The sequence below is a fragment of the Hetaerina americana genome, unplaced genomic scaffold (genome assembly GCF_022747635.1).
Source record: "Hetaerina americana unplaced genomic scaffold, ioHetAmer1.1.p SCAF_12, whole genome shotgun sequence".
Taxonomy (NCBI): domain Eukaryota; kingdom Metazoa; phylum Arthropoda; class Insecta; order Odonata; family Calopterygidae; genus Hetaerina; species Hetaerina americana.
In genome coordinates, this window is record NW_027286292.1 from 19,412,646 (window position 1) to 19,430,208 (window position 17,563).

The following is a 17,563-nucleotide window of genomic DNA, read 5'->3' on the forward strand; positions in this document are numbered from 1 at the left end:
CGCCATCCTCAATAAGGAGATTCCTCGAATTCCCGACCGGCACCCCGACACCCCTCCCTCCCCTTTGCTCCGTCCGTTACTCGTACCCCTTCCCCCACCGCCATTCCACCCCACCAAGTCCCCTCTCTCCAAAACTCCCCCCTCTCTATTCCCACCCCTCGTGTGCCTGACGCCCCCCACCTGCGCACCAGACTAAGCGGCGGACACGACGAGACTCGCGCAGTCCTCCCCCTGACTACAACGTTGGAGCATCGCAGACAGCGACGCTCTCCGTTACCCCCCACACTAGACCCAGACACCGAGGGTACCGCCGGCGTGAAGACGGACGATCCCGCGGTAGACACCGCCGCCGCGAGCACAGGCAGCGACGACGGTCCTGACTGCAGGCAATGGGATGGCTCGGAGACCTCCCAGGCTGAGAGGAACCGGCCGCTCCGGCCTGCAACGCATATCTCTCCGAGAGCGGCCGACGGAGCCTGCGGTGAAGATGCCTCCTCCATGGATCCTCCACCGCGGGCGTCCCGCGACCACCCTCACCCTCGGCCTAGCATTCGTCTCGTGTTTCGTAGGCGGTAAGTAGTGTTATTCTTGGGTCCCTATCCCAATACCTTGATCCTCTTTTTTTCAATATAGGGAGCGGGAAAATCGTCAAGTTCGCCGCGCGGGGAGTGTTTTGACGCGCTTGTTTCTGCGGTCTGGAAAGTTTTCTGCGGAGCGCCAGGCGCTTGAGGTACGAGTGTGAGTGGATATAATCGTTTTGCGCGGGGTCCTTGGGAATACCCGTCGCATGGTTTTGGCAGCATATCAGTCATTTCCCCGCTCGTTGTCGTGTGTTACGAATTCCGGAATGACAACCTTCAGGATAGAAATAGTTATTTAGGCGGGTTAAATCCTCATTTCTTTAAAATTCATTTATGTTATCGAATATATAATAGCAAAATATTTGCGATTGGAAAACTGTTTTTAATTTATTATTCTCTTCTCAATTCTTGATTCTAAAAGCCAGCATTATCTAGCTTTCATTTCAAATCGCGTTATGATCGGAAATTTAGAGTCTGCATATTTGTGAGCGTAATATTCCTGTTTTTCATCTTATTCGTATTAAAATTAGATTTACACTAAGAAGCTTTTGCGCATTCATTGAAAATAACATACGAATCAGTAAAAATGAAATGTATAATGTTAGATAAGAAGGTTTCTGCACCGTCCAATAATTTGAACTTGATATATACCCAACGAACTAGTTTTTGTTTTCTCTTCCTACTAAATAGTTCTTATGCCGAATGACAAACGTATGCATCAATTTAGACTTTTCATGGAATTTAAATCGTTACGGAGGGTAGCCTTAAGATATATCATGGGAATGCTACTCTCCTTAAACACTTCATTATCATGACAACTAAGTTCAGGGACCCCAACCCAAGTTATCATTATTACGCCTTAGAAATTGACGGTTAGATATTTCACCTTGCGGGTGTACCGATGGTAAAATGATATTATTGCACCGTAGGCACATTTTCAAGGTGTTGAACATGTTTTAAAGAATTGTGCGGAAATATTTCTTAATATTGGCTTTGATTATTCTTTGAGTGATCAATGCGAATATTTAGAATTATTTCTCTGTTTGAAGTGTGCCATTACAGCTGCTATTATGAGATGAGCGTAGATGAAGTTGGTCAAATCAGCCATGTTAGGAATACTTTTATCTTTCATGATGAAATTAGTTCCTATATTCGTTGAGTTATCAGTTGAACTAGGGAAAAGATTTGGGGGAGGACAATTCAAACTTTTTGTCAACATTTATGTTCAATATTTTGCCACTTTCTTTGCATACATGCTGGTCAAATAAGTATTCTCGAACAACGTTAAAGCTAAAAAATTGCTGACCGAGACATTTCTATGGTGAATCAAAGGGTCTTCCAAAAAGTAAACTGCAAATTCTTTGTTCCGGCTTGCTTTTTCGGACGAGGGAAATCGCCTGAGCAAATTTTAGTTGGTGATTTTTTCAAAGCTGTCTAATAAATCGTGGAGTTTCCGCAAAGAGTTGGAGCGATTCACTTTGTTGACACAAAAGGGGATTGGAAGTTTAAAATTGCGCTATCGTGAGTCACTAATTATAACGTTTCGTAGTGGTGAGTTACATTTGGCAGGAATTAAGGACCGAAGAGATAGCTACGAGAGTTTCGTCGAGAGGAAGGAGAGAGCTGGGGGAATCAATGGCATATCAGACCATTTGCTGTCATTCTCGTGCTCGCCTTTGACAAGAGCGGCTGTTCTTCGGTCCAACTAGCTGCCCTGCTCTTACGACCACTTCATTTCTAACACTGGGTATTGTTTGTTCTTCCCTCAATTCTCTTTTCTAATTGAGTCTTTATCTGCTCATATACCACGCTAGTTCCATTCCCTCTTCCCACCCGATGTTCCTGTAGGTTCTCTTCGCAAAAAGAGAAAACGGAAATTATCTAACGACTATTATACCATCTTGGCTGAAATAAATATGACATATATTTTTCATTCCTTAAAAACTTCGAAAAGTAGATATAAAATAGAAAAAGAGGACACTGTAATGGTCTCTGCCATTTCTCAAAATTTAGTGGCCAATTTATTATTTTCTCGTAGCCTTCAAAATGTAATGAACGGAAAACTGTACACTGTTCATTGAAAACAAGAAGGATGGAATGCATATAAACAGGTACATATCATAAAAAGAAAAACCACGTACTATTTGAAAGATAAAATTATTGATTGGGCATTTAGGCTAAATTTTTAAATTTTATTTTCCGTTTGTGACATCCAGTCACTTTTTTTTACCGTTGTCTTGCGCCCGAAGTTTATTCAGTGGTGGTTTTTTAAAATAATGAGCTTTTGAAGGAATTATGAAAGCAAAAAATTGATTTAATTAATATTCTTTCTTCACAGTTGGAGAGATCCAATTTTACATGACTACAATTTTATCGTGAATGTACTCAAATTAATAAAAGTGTATTCTTTTACCTCGACTATTCAAAACTTATGCATAAAGATATGAGAGTCAAGTTCAAGGCGACGTTCAAATAAATATAAATGTATGATTTCAATGATATTTCGAAAAACATCTCTATTTCACAAATTAGTTTAATTTTTAAAGCAAATAAAAAATATTTCCTTAAATAGCTAAACACACTGCATTCTTCTCTAACATCATCCCTTGAAATGAAAATGTTTAGTTATTTTTGTTATAGATACAAATTTATACTATTCATCAAAGGATGGCTATCTACCATGAAAGTCTGTTAATAGAGTTATATATATATATATATATATATATATATATATATATATATATATATATATATATATATATATATATATAGATTTATAAAGTTTTATATATATATATTACCTTGATCAAAAAGTTCCCGGAATAACCACCGTGTGGCGCACCCATCGTTCCGATTTGAGTTCTGTTTTTTTGTTAAATTGGTACATCTGTTGTTGATATTCCCTTTAAATCTTAGTGTCATAACTTGACATTTGCAAAAGTTACGTAGCCAAGAGTACATCTATCTCTGTGTGTGTTGGCGATTTTTTACAATTGCAGAAATGGATTTAAATTTGCAACAACGAACTTGTATTAAATGTTGCGTAAAAAACGGATTTAGTGGCGCACGGACGTTGGAAATGTTGGAAAAGTGTTTCGGCAACGATTCTCTAAAAAAAACGGTCGTTTACCAGTGGCACGTGCGGTTCAGAAGTGGTCGTGAGTCAATCGAAGATGATGAACGCAGTGGCAGACCATCGACATCGAAAGTCGGTGAAAAAATTGATAAAGTAAAAGAAATGTTGGTCAATAACCGCAAATTAACCATCAGAGAAATAGCGGAGGACTTGAACATTGCCTATGGATCCGCCCAAGACATTGTGGTTAATGATTTGGGTTTCCGTCGTGTAGCAGCAAAGTTGGTGCCAAAAGACCTCAATTTCATGCAAAAAAGAGACCGTGTTGACGTCGCAAAAGACATGATTTGCGAGGCTGAATCCGATCCCACATTCATCAAAAGGATCATTACTGGAGACGAGACGTGGGTTTATGAGTACGACACGCAATCCAGACATCAGGCAAGTGAATGGCGTTCACCAAATGAGCCGAGACCAAAAAAACCACGTCGTTTTCAGTCAAAAAAGAAGGCAATGCTGACGGTTTTCATGGATTACAACGGTGTAGTGCATCATGAATTTTTGCCAGAAGGCCAGACAGTAAACAAAGAGTATTATTTGGGCGTTATGAGACGTTTGCGTGAAGCAATTCGCCGAAAGAGACCAGAAATGTGGGCAGAAAACTCGTGGATTTTGCACCATGATAACGCACCGTCGCACAGTGCTATCATTATTCGTAATTTTTTGACGAAAAATGCAACAAATACCATCCAACAGCCACCGAATTCACCTGATTTGGCTTCCTGTGACTTCTTTCTGTTCAATCGAGTTAAAAAACCATTACGGGGAACGCGTTTTAGCAGCCGAGAGGAAGTAATGGAAAAATCGCAGGAAGCACTGATGGACATACCGAAAACCGAATATAAAAAATGTTTCGAGGATTGGATCAAGCGCTGGCATAAGTGTGTTGCAGTCGATGGGGATTACTTTGAAGGGGACAATATAGATTTAGATGAATAAACTTGTATTTTTAATTTTCTGAATAAATTCCGGGAAATTTTTGATCGAGGTAGTATATATATATATATATATATATATATATATATATATATATATATATATATATATATATATATATATACACACACATATGTGTATGTATGTGTGTGTGTATATCAAGTTAGCACTCGCAAACAAAAACACAGAAACACACAAAACAGAAAAAAACACGTTTTCGAATATTCCGTGGTCAAGCCACCTTTCGCAAGGAAGAGAAGGAAGGTCCTTCCTACTGTTTGAAACCTCAAATTCTTTGAAAATAATAGTTATTTAATCTTCATGATAATATTTTAGCTTGAACTATTCTTTGTTTAATATTTGTCAAACTTCTTCTATCCCAGGGTGTCCTGCGTTACAGGGAGATGATGGATTCAACTTGCTCTAGTTTCACTTTTGAAGTCTTCCTTCTAACACCAGGATTTTATTTTTTAGTTTACTTTTCTTGGCGAAGCAAATTAGAATCTTCAATACTATGAAAAAATCTGCTGATATCATTTCGCTATTTTTTTCCTCCCTCTCTCTTCGATTATTTTATTTTCCTTTCTTCATATATCAAGTTTTGGCGTCGTAAAGGAGTAGGATTCCTATCTCTTCAGATGTATAATATAGGTGACCACAAATGGTGGAATTAATGACAAAAAAATAAAAGCTGAATGTTTATCTGATTGATACTATTACAGAATCGGAGGAAGGAATGTGTTAACGCTAAGCGATCAGATTTGCGACATAGGTGGGAGAAAAGTAGAGAAGTGAAAAGGGGAGGAAAAGTGATACTTGTAAGACTTAACCTGGGTAATGATTTAGGAATTATTAAAGCACGATTATTGAAGAGAAAATGATATTGAAATCATGATAATGTTCGTAAAAATCGCTTAACGATTTTCTAATGTAAATTCAATTATTTATTGCAACTAAATCGTATGTAAGACCTCTTTTTGTTTTAGATTAATGACTTCACATGCATTGATATTGTGTTGAAAACACAAAAGTGTTAATGCTGGATGCCTTAATATGCGTTTCACGAATTATAACGACTCCAAATTCTGAAACTATTGGGTATGTCGAAAGTCTAAGTGAACCCTATCCGTAGATACTACAGATAGAAATATTAGCTCACAAAGTGGAAAAAGCAATAGAACAATAATGATAGAATATAGATATGATTGAGGAGATGAAAATCAGGGGTGAAATAACAGTGACAGCGGATGGAATTATAACACTATAATGAAAGTAATTGATGAATACGCGTTGATTGACAAAATAGACTGTGGCCATCATGCAGATCGAATGGTCAATATTAGCAAAAAAAAATATTCCCTAATGAAATACCAGAGAAGGGAAAACAGGATGCCGAAAAAGAGATTAAGATGAATCCGAATAGCAAGATAAGAGCAGGGTGAAAGATAAAATGAATGAAGATGAAGAGTAAGATAATTTAGTTTTGAGGCATTCATTTCAATTTGTATGTGTATTCCTTAAATATAAAATATATTTCCACTCTCCTACCACCCAAATCCTCGACACAAATTTATGAGATTTATCTAGGATAGAGTAGATTTAGTGGAAGGTTCAGATTTAATTGCATCAATAACGATTATATATAGTATATTAAACTGGTGTCAACGCAAACGCTGAGGCTTTTGCATGTAAAAAGAATAAGTATTTGCTCTTACAAGTAGTTACGTAACCTTTTAGGAACTACCGTTTGTTATAGATTGAATGACTCAATCTGTGTTAATGTGCGGTACATTTTTGCGAAGTCATTACTGAGAAGACGAAAATAACTCCGTTTTAATATAATAACGTTTTAATCAAAAATTTTCGTACGTTATTCGTTCATCTAATCGCATTTACATTAATGTTTTCTCAACTATTACCAATAACCGCTGATAAAAAATTTGTAGCCATTTGGTCATGAAGAATCCAAATTTCCTGGGGTTATACACATTTTAAATACATTTAGTGGGGTACAACAACTCTATAGCATGTGGCATGAGTGTAATGACCGAGGCAATCAAAGGTTAATTCGTAAAACAAGTGGGAATATTTAAGGCTAAGATGTTAATTAGCAGTAAATACATTGAAAGATAGTAAAACTATATACAGGAATCAATATTTAGGCAAAAATATTGTAAATATTCTGCTCAGTTACATTTTGTCTAATTAGTTCATTTTCGGGTTATTCCTTGAATATATCTAGAGATCTAAAACTATTAGCATTCAAACTTCCTAAATATTTTCGATGAAATAAAACCCTGGACGATATTCAAAATAATTTGGGTTTGAATATTTCATTTATGTCAATTTCAGGTCAAGTGAATATTAGAAAACCAAAAATTCAGAGCTTAATTTAAGCAATCAGTGTTCTAATAAGTCATATGTATGCATGTTTCAATGAGTATCAACACACTGCCTCCGCGGACCCCTTGGCGCCTTTCGTAAAGAGTAGGCTAATGCCGACGCCGGGTTTCTCTCCACCCTTCATCCTTTCCTATCCATCCCCTATGGCGCAAATGACCTCAGCTGTCGGTCGCCTCCCCTCAAAACTACTAACACACTGCCTTCGTTAATGAATTCAGCAATTTCTGCGGGCTTATTTGGATATTTTCATAAAACTTAAAAAAAGATAATTTTATAATATCGACATTTCTATTTTCTCAAAACTATAGACATTAACCATAATTTGAAGAATCTAGTTGAACTGATTTGACGCTCTATCTTCATACGATTAGTTCACTACATTCATTGATAACGGAATAATTTAAACACTTTTTTCGAGACGTTATGGATTACTTGGCTTAGGGACATTACGTATTGTCGTTATTTAGGCCACTAGACTCTGCCAACACTTTATTTTACATATATTCCTAACGTTCCCTGAATTTGACCAATTTTAATTAATATTAATCGTGAGACTTTTTTTCTGTTCTTATCATTTACAAGAAAGAGATTATAAAAGTCTTCATTTCGAGGAAAACAGCTGTGTTCATCATTCCGAGGCCTAGCGAAGTTTTATCCATCAGTTAAAGGAAAGGTATATATTGTGTCTCACCCTACCATTATATTAACTCCACATGAGGCAGGAGTGCTTCGGTCGTGTACCCGTACTTTCAATCAGGTCCAATTCCATCACATAGAATTACTCTGAGTCCTGTTTTCTTTAAGTCAGTCTCCTTTCCTCTAAGTGTCTTTGCAAGATAAATTAAAGAAAGAAGTCAATCTATTTTAAAAATTCTTCCTCTGAGCGTAAAGCAGTAAAACCTTTTGTGTAAGCATGCTGTAGGATTTTTTGGGTTCACTTCCTCTGGGATGTTGTTTCTCTAACTTCGTAGTCCTTTCGGTTCGTCTTAGAGCGAGCCGCAAGGGTCGTGTGCTGCATAATTTTATCAAATTATACTAATTATTTTTGGGGAAACAGTGATTTAAATAATTTTTTGTCATTATGAAAAATATATCATTTCATTTATCATTAAAAATATCGCTAATCATTTTTATATAACTGTTGGTCTTTAAAAAAATTGTCATTACGTAAATACTCTGTGATAACTTCTTTCGGAAATATTTTCTTGCCAATACTAGCCAAGAAAGAAATACCTATATAAGGTAAAGAATACCTGTAAGAGATAGAGGGCTCTGTGCAAAAGATTAATTTATTATTGACTGATGAGTGTAATTCATTACATTTATTTACTCGAAATCAGTTGGGTTGTATTTTTCTTTTATTTTGTCTGTTTATGGATTATCTGAATATGGTGACGACCAACCCTGTTCATATTTGAAAATTTTAGGAAAACCTTAATATATTCTACATAAGGATACATAAGTTAGCATGCATATTTTTTTCAGGCTTCTCATAAATTCATTCATACATGGCTAGGTATATGTAGTAGAATGTAGGACATCACTGAATGGTTGATGGTTAATTGGTAACCACAATTGCATGATAGAAACTTGTCAAAACTGTTTTGATAACTTATCCTATTGCTATAAATTAAAAATTATGATCATACTACATTGATTCAAGTAATTTAGCTATTTTACAATCGAAATAACTATCTACATTTTCTCTCCCAACCCCCCCTTTTTAATTGCTTTCTAATTGCCCACCTTCTAGTCGCAGTAGCATCTAAAAATAATACTTTTATTACCTGCTCACCATATTCTGTAAGCATTACTAGAGAAGTTAGTCTAGTTCTAGTTATTACTAGAGAAGTTAGTCTAGAGAAAGCTTACGACAGCTTAAGTTATTAGGGACATTATAGCCGTATGGGTAAGTTTTGAGGGCCCTTGGCTTTCATCGAGTGGATACTAATGCATACTATCACAGGACGTTGGGTGAAGACCAGACCACTGGTTGTAGACACCCAGTGTCAATATTTGCCTGTAACGGATTTTCCTGGCCCCAGTTGAATTTCCATTCATTTGATAGTTTTTTTCACGGATGTGAATAATGATTCAAACAAAGTAGCGAGATGAAATTGGCCAAAAATATGTACACAGACAAATTGCAATGGATAATCATTTCTATTCTGAAATTTTGGTGGCAAGACCACCAAAAATCATCATTCACACAGGGTATTGGTTTATTCGTCGACATGATTTTGATTCTACGGCGTTCTGGTGCTCTACTCAAAGCATGATTATTCAAATTTGACTGGAAAAACTGGATTTTTTTCAAGCAGTTTCATCATAAATGCAGTTCCGAGTATCACATGATTTAAAATCAACAGGTATTTCCAATCCCATGGTGGTGCCTCCACATAGAGGTTTCATCTTCCTCTGCGCCATGTATTCACGAAATAAAATTTCATCGCTTTTTCATCTCCGGGATTCAAACCCGGACCTTAAAACTTTGTTTTTGAACATGAAGCGATGAAAAAACAAATGATGACAGAGATACGAGCAGGAAAAAACTACCACGTATATGAGACGCAGTTGAGGTTTTTTGGCAGTGTGTAAAGCGATGCGCCTTGTGGCAGTGTGTAAAACTGTGTGTTAAAATTTCATCGCGGCAGTTTTAATTTCAGTGTCATCTCGATCCTTCCTAGGGGTGCTCTGTTGAGAGCTTTTAAGCCGTCCTACGTATGTGGCGTTAAGCTTTGGACTCCTTGGCACTCATCGTTAGGAGTAAAAAAATGCCGATTCTTGAGTTTCTTTCTACCTTACCTTCATTCCGAAAACATTTAACCCTTGCCAAATTTCCTCATTACACCTAATGGCGCACATAGTTAATCTTAGATGCCGGTCGCCTCCCCTGATGGCTAAAAGCTTGTGTAGTATTAGAACTAAAATTATGAAATTGTAAAGGTGAGAGCTCCATTGTCCAACCATTAATATAGATATTGTATTGCTGAAGATACACTCGTGAGTTCGGTTTACAGGAAATGTTTTTGAAGTCAAAGTTGAAAGTTCAAAAATTGGTGTTTCGATATGAATTTTATCATATTCTAAATCAGTGGCTTCCAGGGTCATTTTGGTCCTGCTGACTAAATTCTGTTCATAACACATTCACATCGTTTTTATTGCTTGCAACGACAGTAAGCCATACATAATTCTCTCACTCATCCTATTAGATGAATGCCCAGTGCCCGATTATGAGTTTCGCGAGCAAAATGTCTCCAGAACACTATCATACTCGGTCATGCACCATTTGTGACTGCGCGGCAGCTTCTTCTACCTGTCGCAACCCCACCCTGCCAATCTTAAACGATATTTTTCTCATAATACTCGCTCATAATCCTACCGCGTTGACCACACACGATATTTTCATCTATTTTAATTGAGAGGAAGTGATCATTTTAATCGCTCTTGTGTTTATTCAAACGCCAGATCATATACCTAGTTCCATGACGCTTGAAATGAGAGATATTACCGTTTCCCACTTAGTGGAATGGCTCAGCTTCCCAGGAGTGGCTGCTACCTTTCGGGACTTTGCGAGGAAATTCGAGGTTAGAGTGAGATCTCACAGCCCTCGGGGGCGTTCGGCGAAGGAGCAGGACCTCGGGTGTACGTGCTCATCGCCCGGGAATAGAGGGAATAATTGCCTTGCCTCTTGTGACATAACGCCTTCCTCCCACTGAGCAAATAGTTACTGAAGCTCTTCCTGAGCACTGAAGCAAACAAAAGTTCCTAATTCAATCCGTCAAATTTGTTCAATTATATAAAGTTATTTGTTTTCATTAGAGATGGAGGCATTGTCAATAGAGGGCTTTAGGATAAAATTGTGTGACATATATTGATCATTAGTAAAATATTTGTTCGGTGAAGGCATAAAAATTAGTTTAATAACACTGTTATTGATTAATCCACTCTCAAAAGTAGGGATTGCATAGCAAGTTGAAGTGTAGGCCATATTGTATATGAATAATCAGAGAACTGTAGAATAGTAGTGTTTGACTACCGTTACCGGTGCAATAGACGTAGTGCAACTGATTTGAGCATCTGCAGCTTATTTTCTTCCAATGTGCTTACGAAAGAGTAGGCAACCAAAAAAGCATAGATTAATTTTATCGGCCTTGAGCAGGAAATAAAGACTAATCATATGTTTCAGCCAAGTATTTTAATATTTGCGCAACCGTACTACTTCATACATGAATTTGGTAATATGAACCCGTTATTACGTTATCATCGCCGTCATTAGTATTTCAACCATAACATTAGTTTACTGTAGTCCTCAAGTCTTCCCTATTTTGTGTTTATTTCTTTGACTTGTGATAAATTTTCTGTTTTATGTCCTTCTTTATCTGTCATAGACATAAATGTATATATATATATATATATATATATATATATATATATATATATATATATATATATATATATATATATATATATATACACACTTATGAATGAACCATGGTTTTCCTGTAATATTCTCCCTTCAATTTAAGATTCTAATATGTTTGCAACTGATTCATTTTCCACAAGGAGTGTCAAATCCATGTAGTTGCTCTTTGCCGTAGAGTTCTCCTTATGATACTTCGCCTTATGCTTTTCTATGTAATATGTCGGGCACTCACTTTTTCGTTTTATCAAATCTTCAGATTTCTTCTCCAGCACAATAATTCAAAACTTCAATCCTTACTGATCCAATTCACCTATGCTCCTTGTCTCTGACTCGTAGAGTGACATGTTTCGTAATATCCTTTGTAAAAACTGCTATCTAATTGACAACCACCAGGTCTTTGATCGCATTTGCTGCTTCTTCTTCCTGATCACCAAATGTATTTATGATTTTTTTTCCTTGAGGTCCGCCGAAATTTTCCACCCATGGTTATACTGCTGCACAGGTAAATGAAGGGTTCCACTTGCGCTAGCTTCACTCCTCAATGTTGCGACATCTACCATTAGCTTCTCACTCCCATTAAAAAGATAATCCTTTGTGAAGGAACGCGTTCAATTGGATTAGGAATTAGATGAAAGTCACGTCACGATAGCTCAGGATAAACTTTAATTATGTTCCTCGAGTGAGCATAAACTAATAATAAATAAATAATTTATTTTGGTATTACTAGTTCAAAGTAAAATCAAGTGCCTGATGATGACACTTAAGCATTGAAACTAGTAGTACCAAAATAAAGAACAGTGGAAAAATACTTTATGTTCTTCATTAATTAAAGCTATTTCCTATTTTACAACATTAAGTTCCATAAACGCAGTAGTTGCCTCTTCTTCATAAACTCCTTCTTAACGTGAGCCACTCTTGGCTTTATATCAATGTATCTTGTTCGTATGGAACTAAAGGTTCATGGAAATATAAGGTCAAAATTCATTCGATCTTGAAATTCAATCTTTTCAAAGATTTGCATTTACTTCTAAGATTAAATTAATAATGAGACTTAATCATTAAGCTTTAATTCACCGTCACTCTTCACCACCCGATATTTCTGGCGTCAGCGTAGCACACCCCAATTCAGACCATTACTCCCGGTGTCCCCTCTCATAATCACACACATCTTAGTACATACGAGTTGATCGTGTCCCTCGCCTACCCCCACTAACTGCCCTCACCGCGAAAGTGACGCTGCTTTGTCATATTATCGTATCTAAGTGACTAAAATCTCTTGAAGGCTGGAACACTTTTATTTTGCCTTCATATCCTTTCAAACTACCACCGTCTCTCTTCGTTGTTCTGATGGCCACCGTCGGAAGAAATACCACCTCGGACCTCTCCTTCCCCGCGCCTTGTCATTTCCGTCTGCATTCTAAATGAATTTTCGAGGAAAAGTACCAAACTCGATTTATTTTTTATTACTTTTCCGTCTCTTCTACGCGCAGACAACTCGTGCCCTATAACTATAGCAGGAATGAAACGAGAAAAAACCTCAACTGCGTCTCATATAAGTGGTAGTTTTTTCCTCCTCGTATCTCTGTCATCATTTGAATTCCTTCCCGTGAAAGCAAGTTTTTAGCCTATTTCTATAAAATAATTTTTGTTCATGAGGTTAATCAATTCCACCTAATACTGGTAAATTTTATTGAAACCATTTCACCGCCATCATCATTCGTATTTCAGTCCTAAGATTACTTCACTGATGCCCTATATTCTTCGCTACTTTGCGCTGAAATCTCACACCACGGTAGCCTCTTTTTCTGAAGCTCATTTTTAATTTGATTTTTTTGCACTCGACTTTTGGACTCTTTTCGTTCGCATGATATTCCTTTATATTTTTTTCTTTTATTTTTCTCACTAATCCATTTTTTCCTGTGTGCCAAACCCATCTTGTCCTTCTTTGTCTTAGGTTCATATTAGCTATATCTAGTCTGTTATCTGAAATACTTTCTCAATTATTTTGTATAATAGCTCCTGTGCTTGACTATTTCGTTCTCCCTATGATTACGTTTCGGCATGTAAACCTGAATAATTTAATTGGTTCCCTTACGACATTTAACATGTTAATTTATGCACTCAGCTGCTCTATGTTAAAGAATGTTTTCTCCATGCTTGTTCTCCGCACATGTTTGTTCAGTTACTGTCAATAATTTTTGAAACTCTAGTACAGTAAAAATATTTCCTCAATAAGCTCCGTTGCCTTTCCATTACACCTAAAATAAGCTGACTATTCATAAATATCAATGTTTCTTTTTTCTCTCGTACACTTTATTGTTTCCAATTTTCTTCTCTTCAAAATCGTATTATTATTCCCTGCTGCTTCCAAGTCCATAGCTTAAATGATTTGTTACTTCTCCGTGCCATATCTTCTGCTACTTCCGTCTGTTCCACTCTTATGGATTTAGTGTAATAATGACCGCAAAATCATTATCTCTTCCAGTGGTCCGAGCCCCATAGTTGGCAGGAGTTATTTTCATAATATTATCCATCATGAATCGTTAGTTATAATATATTTGGTCTCGCATTACCTTTCTGAATAAATATTTTAACGTGAGGCATCGAAGTCCCATTCTACTTAGCGTCTGCGGATTTTCGGTAGTCTCATTGAGAAACAGATACTGTGCGAACTACCTTTCATCTGGCTTTTAGCCTCCGACCTCTCGGGCATGGGTGACACTAACAGGAGTAATTATCACTTCCCCACCCAGCACAGATAGTCTTCAGGAGGTGTAAACTTTTCCATCAGTTCTAGTCAATACTCCATGCAAAGGAAAATTAACTCTAAAAGGGATAAATCATTCTTAGACCTTAAAATACTGTGAGGGTAATTGTTATTGGTGGTATTCAGGGGTGTATTCCTTATCCCTTTTTATTAAGAACACAATAATACTTGTACTTTCACTGTTGAAAGCTATTTAATAAATTATTAATTTCCAATGAAAATGTGATGGTCTCATTTATAGGGTGAAATAATTGCGGTCAGGGTATTTGACTAGGTTGTAAAATGAATATCATAATTACGAAATCTTTAAAAATGAAATTAAAGAAAAAAAGGTCGAACAAATACAATGCAGTAGTTGATTGAGGTTAGTTACGGTTTGGTGCTCTATTTTTGTAGCATAATAAGGTAAAGAAGTCCATAATTTACATCTCTATATGTCTATAAATTTTTCCTCATGCATGCTTACAAATTCACTATCAACCTAAGCTTGATTTTTGAGTGGAATGACGTCAACTTATTTTGGTCCTATTTCTCAGAAGTATATTTCCTCATAAAATCCGGAACGAGTACTAAATTAAGTGAATGTTTTGCGATTCAATTTGATTCCATTCTGCAGTTAAGATACTCTCCTTACTCCTATGATTTACTAAGGTTAGGCTAAGTGATAAAATTCTGGAAAATTTTTACTTCCCATATTATTTAAAATATATAGCCTTTTTCCCAATTATCGTTTAATTTATGAATTGGTTTTTATGTTAGTTAGAGTTGTGCCCACCTCAGACAATTCTTTAGTATGAAAAATATTTCATTGCATGGTGAAGAAAAAAATACATAGGATCCAAAGAAGAGCAAAACTAAATTGAGCAGGGTAATACTACCTTAAAACTCGCAGATGTCTAAATAGAAAACTCTTCCCGAAAAATAATGGATAGAAAAGAACAGTTTTTCGTACTTGATGAAAGATAGTGATATACTAACATTTGAGGTAATACCGTTTCACCCGCACTTACGCGTTGTATCATAGGGATGCCTCAGCATCTTGCGTATAAGTAGGTTCCTAGAAAAAACCCCGTGGACGAGATTTGACACAAAAAGCGTTAAAGCGCCCAGAAAATGAAACATTGATGTAGAAATGTCAAAGGTGTTGTTTACATTCATTAAATTTACCTCCTATAAACCAGTTCCTCCTAGACCCCCATCTAAATCGTACCGCACCCTAATACAAGGGCAACGTATCTTCACTTATATTATCAATCCTGTTCAGTCCAGGAAATTGGTCGCTGTCCGGTCTCCAGTCAATGAAATCTCCTTTCTTAACCACCGCAAACACGTCCTAGAGATCGAATGTCTCCCCATTCCCTCACTTGTTTCTTTGTAAATCAGCCACCCCGCGACCTCCCAAGAAAACCGATGAGAGCCATAGCCCATTATCACTCGGCAGCGGTGCGGACAATGCGGTCAACCCCGGTATCTTAAACGCGGACGGCAGCGAAATCGGTGAGATGCGGGAGGGTTGGTGGTAATGTAGGTTTGGGTCCCCAATTCTCCGCGTTCGTGACGCCGCCACCGTTTTATCCTTGGGAAATTGCGCCCTCTCCACCCGTTCAGTAGGGTTTGGCCGGGATATTGGCCACTCGGGGTGGCCAGTGGGATTGCTAGGCTGGGATGACCAGGCCGGGCTGGCCAGGATTAATGATCGCTTGAGGCGGGTGGGATATTTCCCGCGGGGAAAGTTGTGGACGCGGATGGCGGGTCTCATGTGTTAGCGAGGGCAAAATGGTATCTACTTATAACAAGGCATCACTTATTACACACACAAATATATAAATATAAATATATATATATACATATACATATATACACATATATATATATATATATATATATTTATATATATATATATACATATACATATATATATATATATATATACATATATATATATATATATATATATATATATATACATATACATTACATATATATTCATATATATATACGTATATATATTCTTTCTTTCAGCAAATTAATCATGCTTATGGTACTAAAATACCCCTTCAGAAAGATATTCTCTAATAAAATTCCCCAAAATTGAATTAGATGATCATATTTGAGGTTTAGGAGCTGTGTACTATCGAAGGAAAATGGGAAAGCATCAAAAAAGGGAATTCGAAAGCCGCAGAAGAAATTTTAGGAACCGTTAATGAGAAAAGAAAAAGGAAACCATTGATCACGGATGAGATGAATACAAAGAAGTGTGACAGAAGAAAATAAAAGAATGTAAACACATAGCCAGGCAAAGGGAAGTAATAAGGGTTAAATAATGAATTGAGACGGGTAACCAATACAGCAAAAGAAGCATTGTGGAAGACGTAGTGAGAGGATATGGAAAGCTTCCATACGAAAGGTGTAATTGGTGCCTATACAACAAGGTTAAATCTCCATCAGTTAGATCTGTGCTGACAGATAAGCCTGGTAAGATAGTAGTTGAATCAGAAAATATCCAAGATAGATGGAAGAAATATATAGAAGAACTCAATGGTGTGAAACTTAGGCCAACAAGTTGAGGCATAGAAAGAGAATATGACGTAGTTAGACATAGCTTACGCCCAGGCATACTTGACGATGAGATAGAAAGGGCATTAAGAGAGATGAAACTAAATAAGGCCATGGGGGTGGATAACATTCCTGCTGAACTGCTAAAATGTTTAGGAAAATGTGGGAGGATGAGGCTATATGGGCAATGAGATAAAAAGGGCATTAATGGAGATAAAATGAAACAAGACCTTGAGGGTGAACAAAATTCCACACAATTTTTCTAAACCTTTTATTGCGAAACCAATCAAAGGTTTAGAAAAATGTAGGAGGAAGATTCTGATTCGTGGCATCGATGAGGAAGGAATTTTAACCAGAGGAGATTGTGAGATTAGTGTTAGTTCCTATTTCGAAAAAGATAAAGGCTACATATTGTGAGGACTGCAGATCAATAAGTTTGATTTCCCATGCAGCTAAAATTTTTCTCAAGAGAATCAACAAAAGGATGGAATGCATGCCAAAAGATTATTTAGGGGATGTTCAGTTTGGCATTAGGAAGAGGAGAGGTACGCGCGATCTCATTGCAGTAATAAGATCAATGATCGAGACGAATATAGAAGACAATCAGGACGTATTTGCCTATTTAGTAGATATCGGAGAGGCGTTTGATAGAGTGAATGGGGAATAGATTGTAGAGACAGGAGACTAATCCGCAACTGGCACATGTCTTAGACTGCTAAGGTACGAGTGGGGAACGGAGAATCCGGATGGACAGTGTT

General features: G+C 36.9%; 1 protein-coding gene across 3 annotated transcripts in view; it reads left to right on the top strand.

Annotated features, from left to right (window-relative positions):
• Positions 1-251: 251 nt before the first annotated feature.
• The window catches only part of LOC139685726 (cell adhesion molecule Dscam1-like), a 561,630-nt gene continuing 544,318 nt past the window's right edge, over positions 252-17,563 (top strand). For all 3 annotated transcript variants that reach the window (XM_071582767.1, XM_071582766.1, XM_071582768.1), the window contains exon 1: positions 252-572. In XM_071582767.1, the coding sequence (XP_071438868.1) occupies positions 395-572 (178 nt within the window). In that variant the 5' untranslated portion in view covers positions 252-394. The remainder of the gene's footprint in view (positions 573-17,563) is intronic.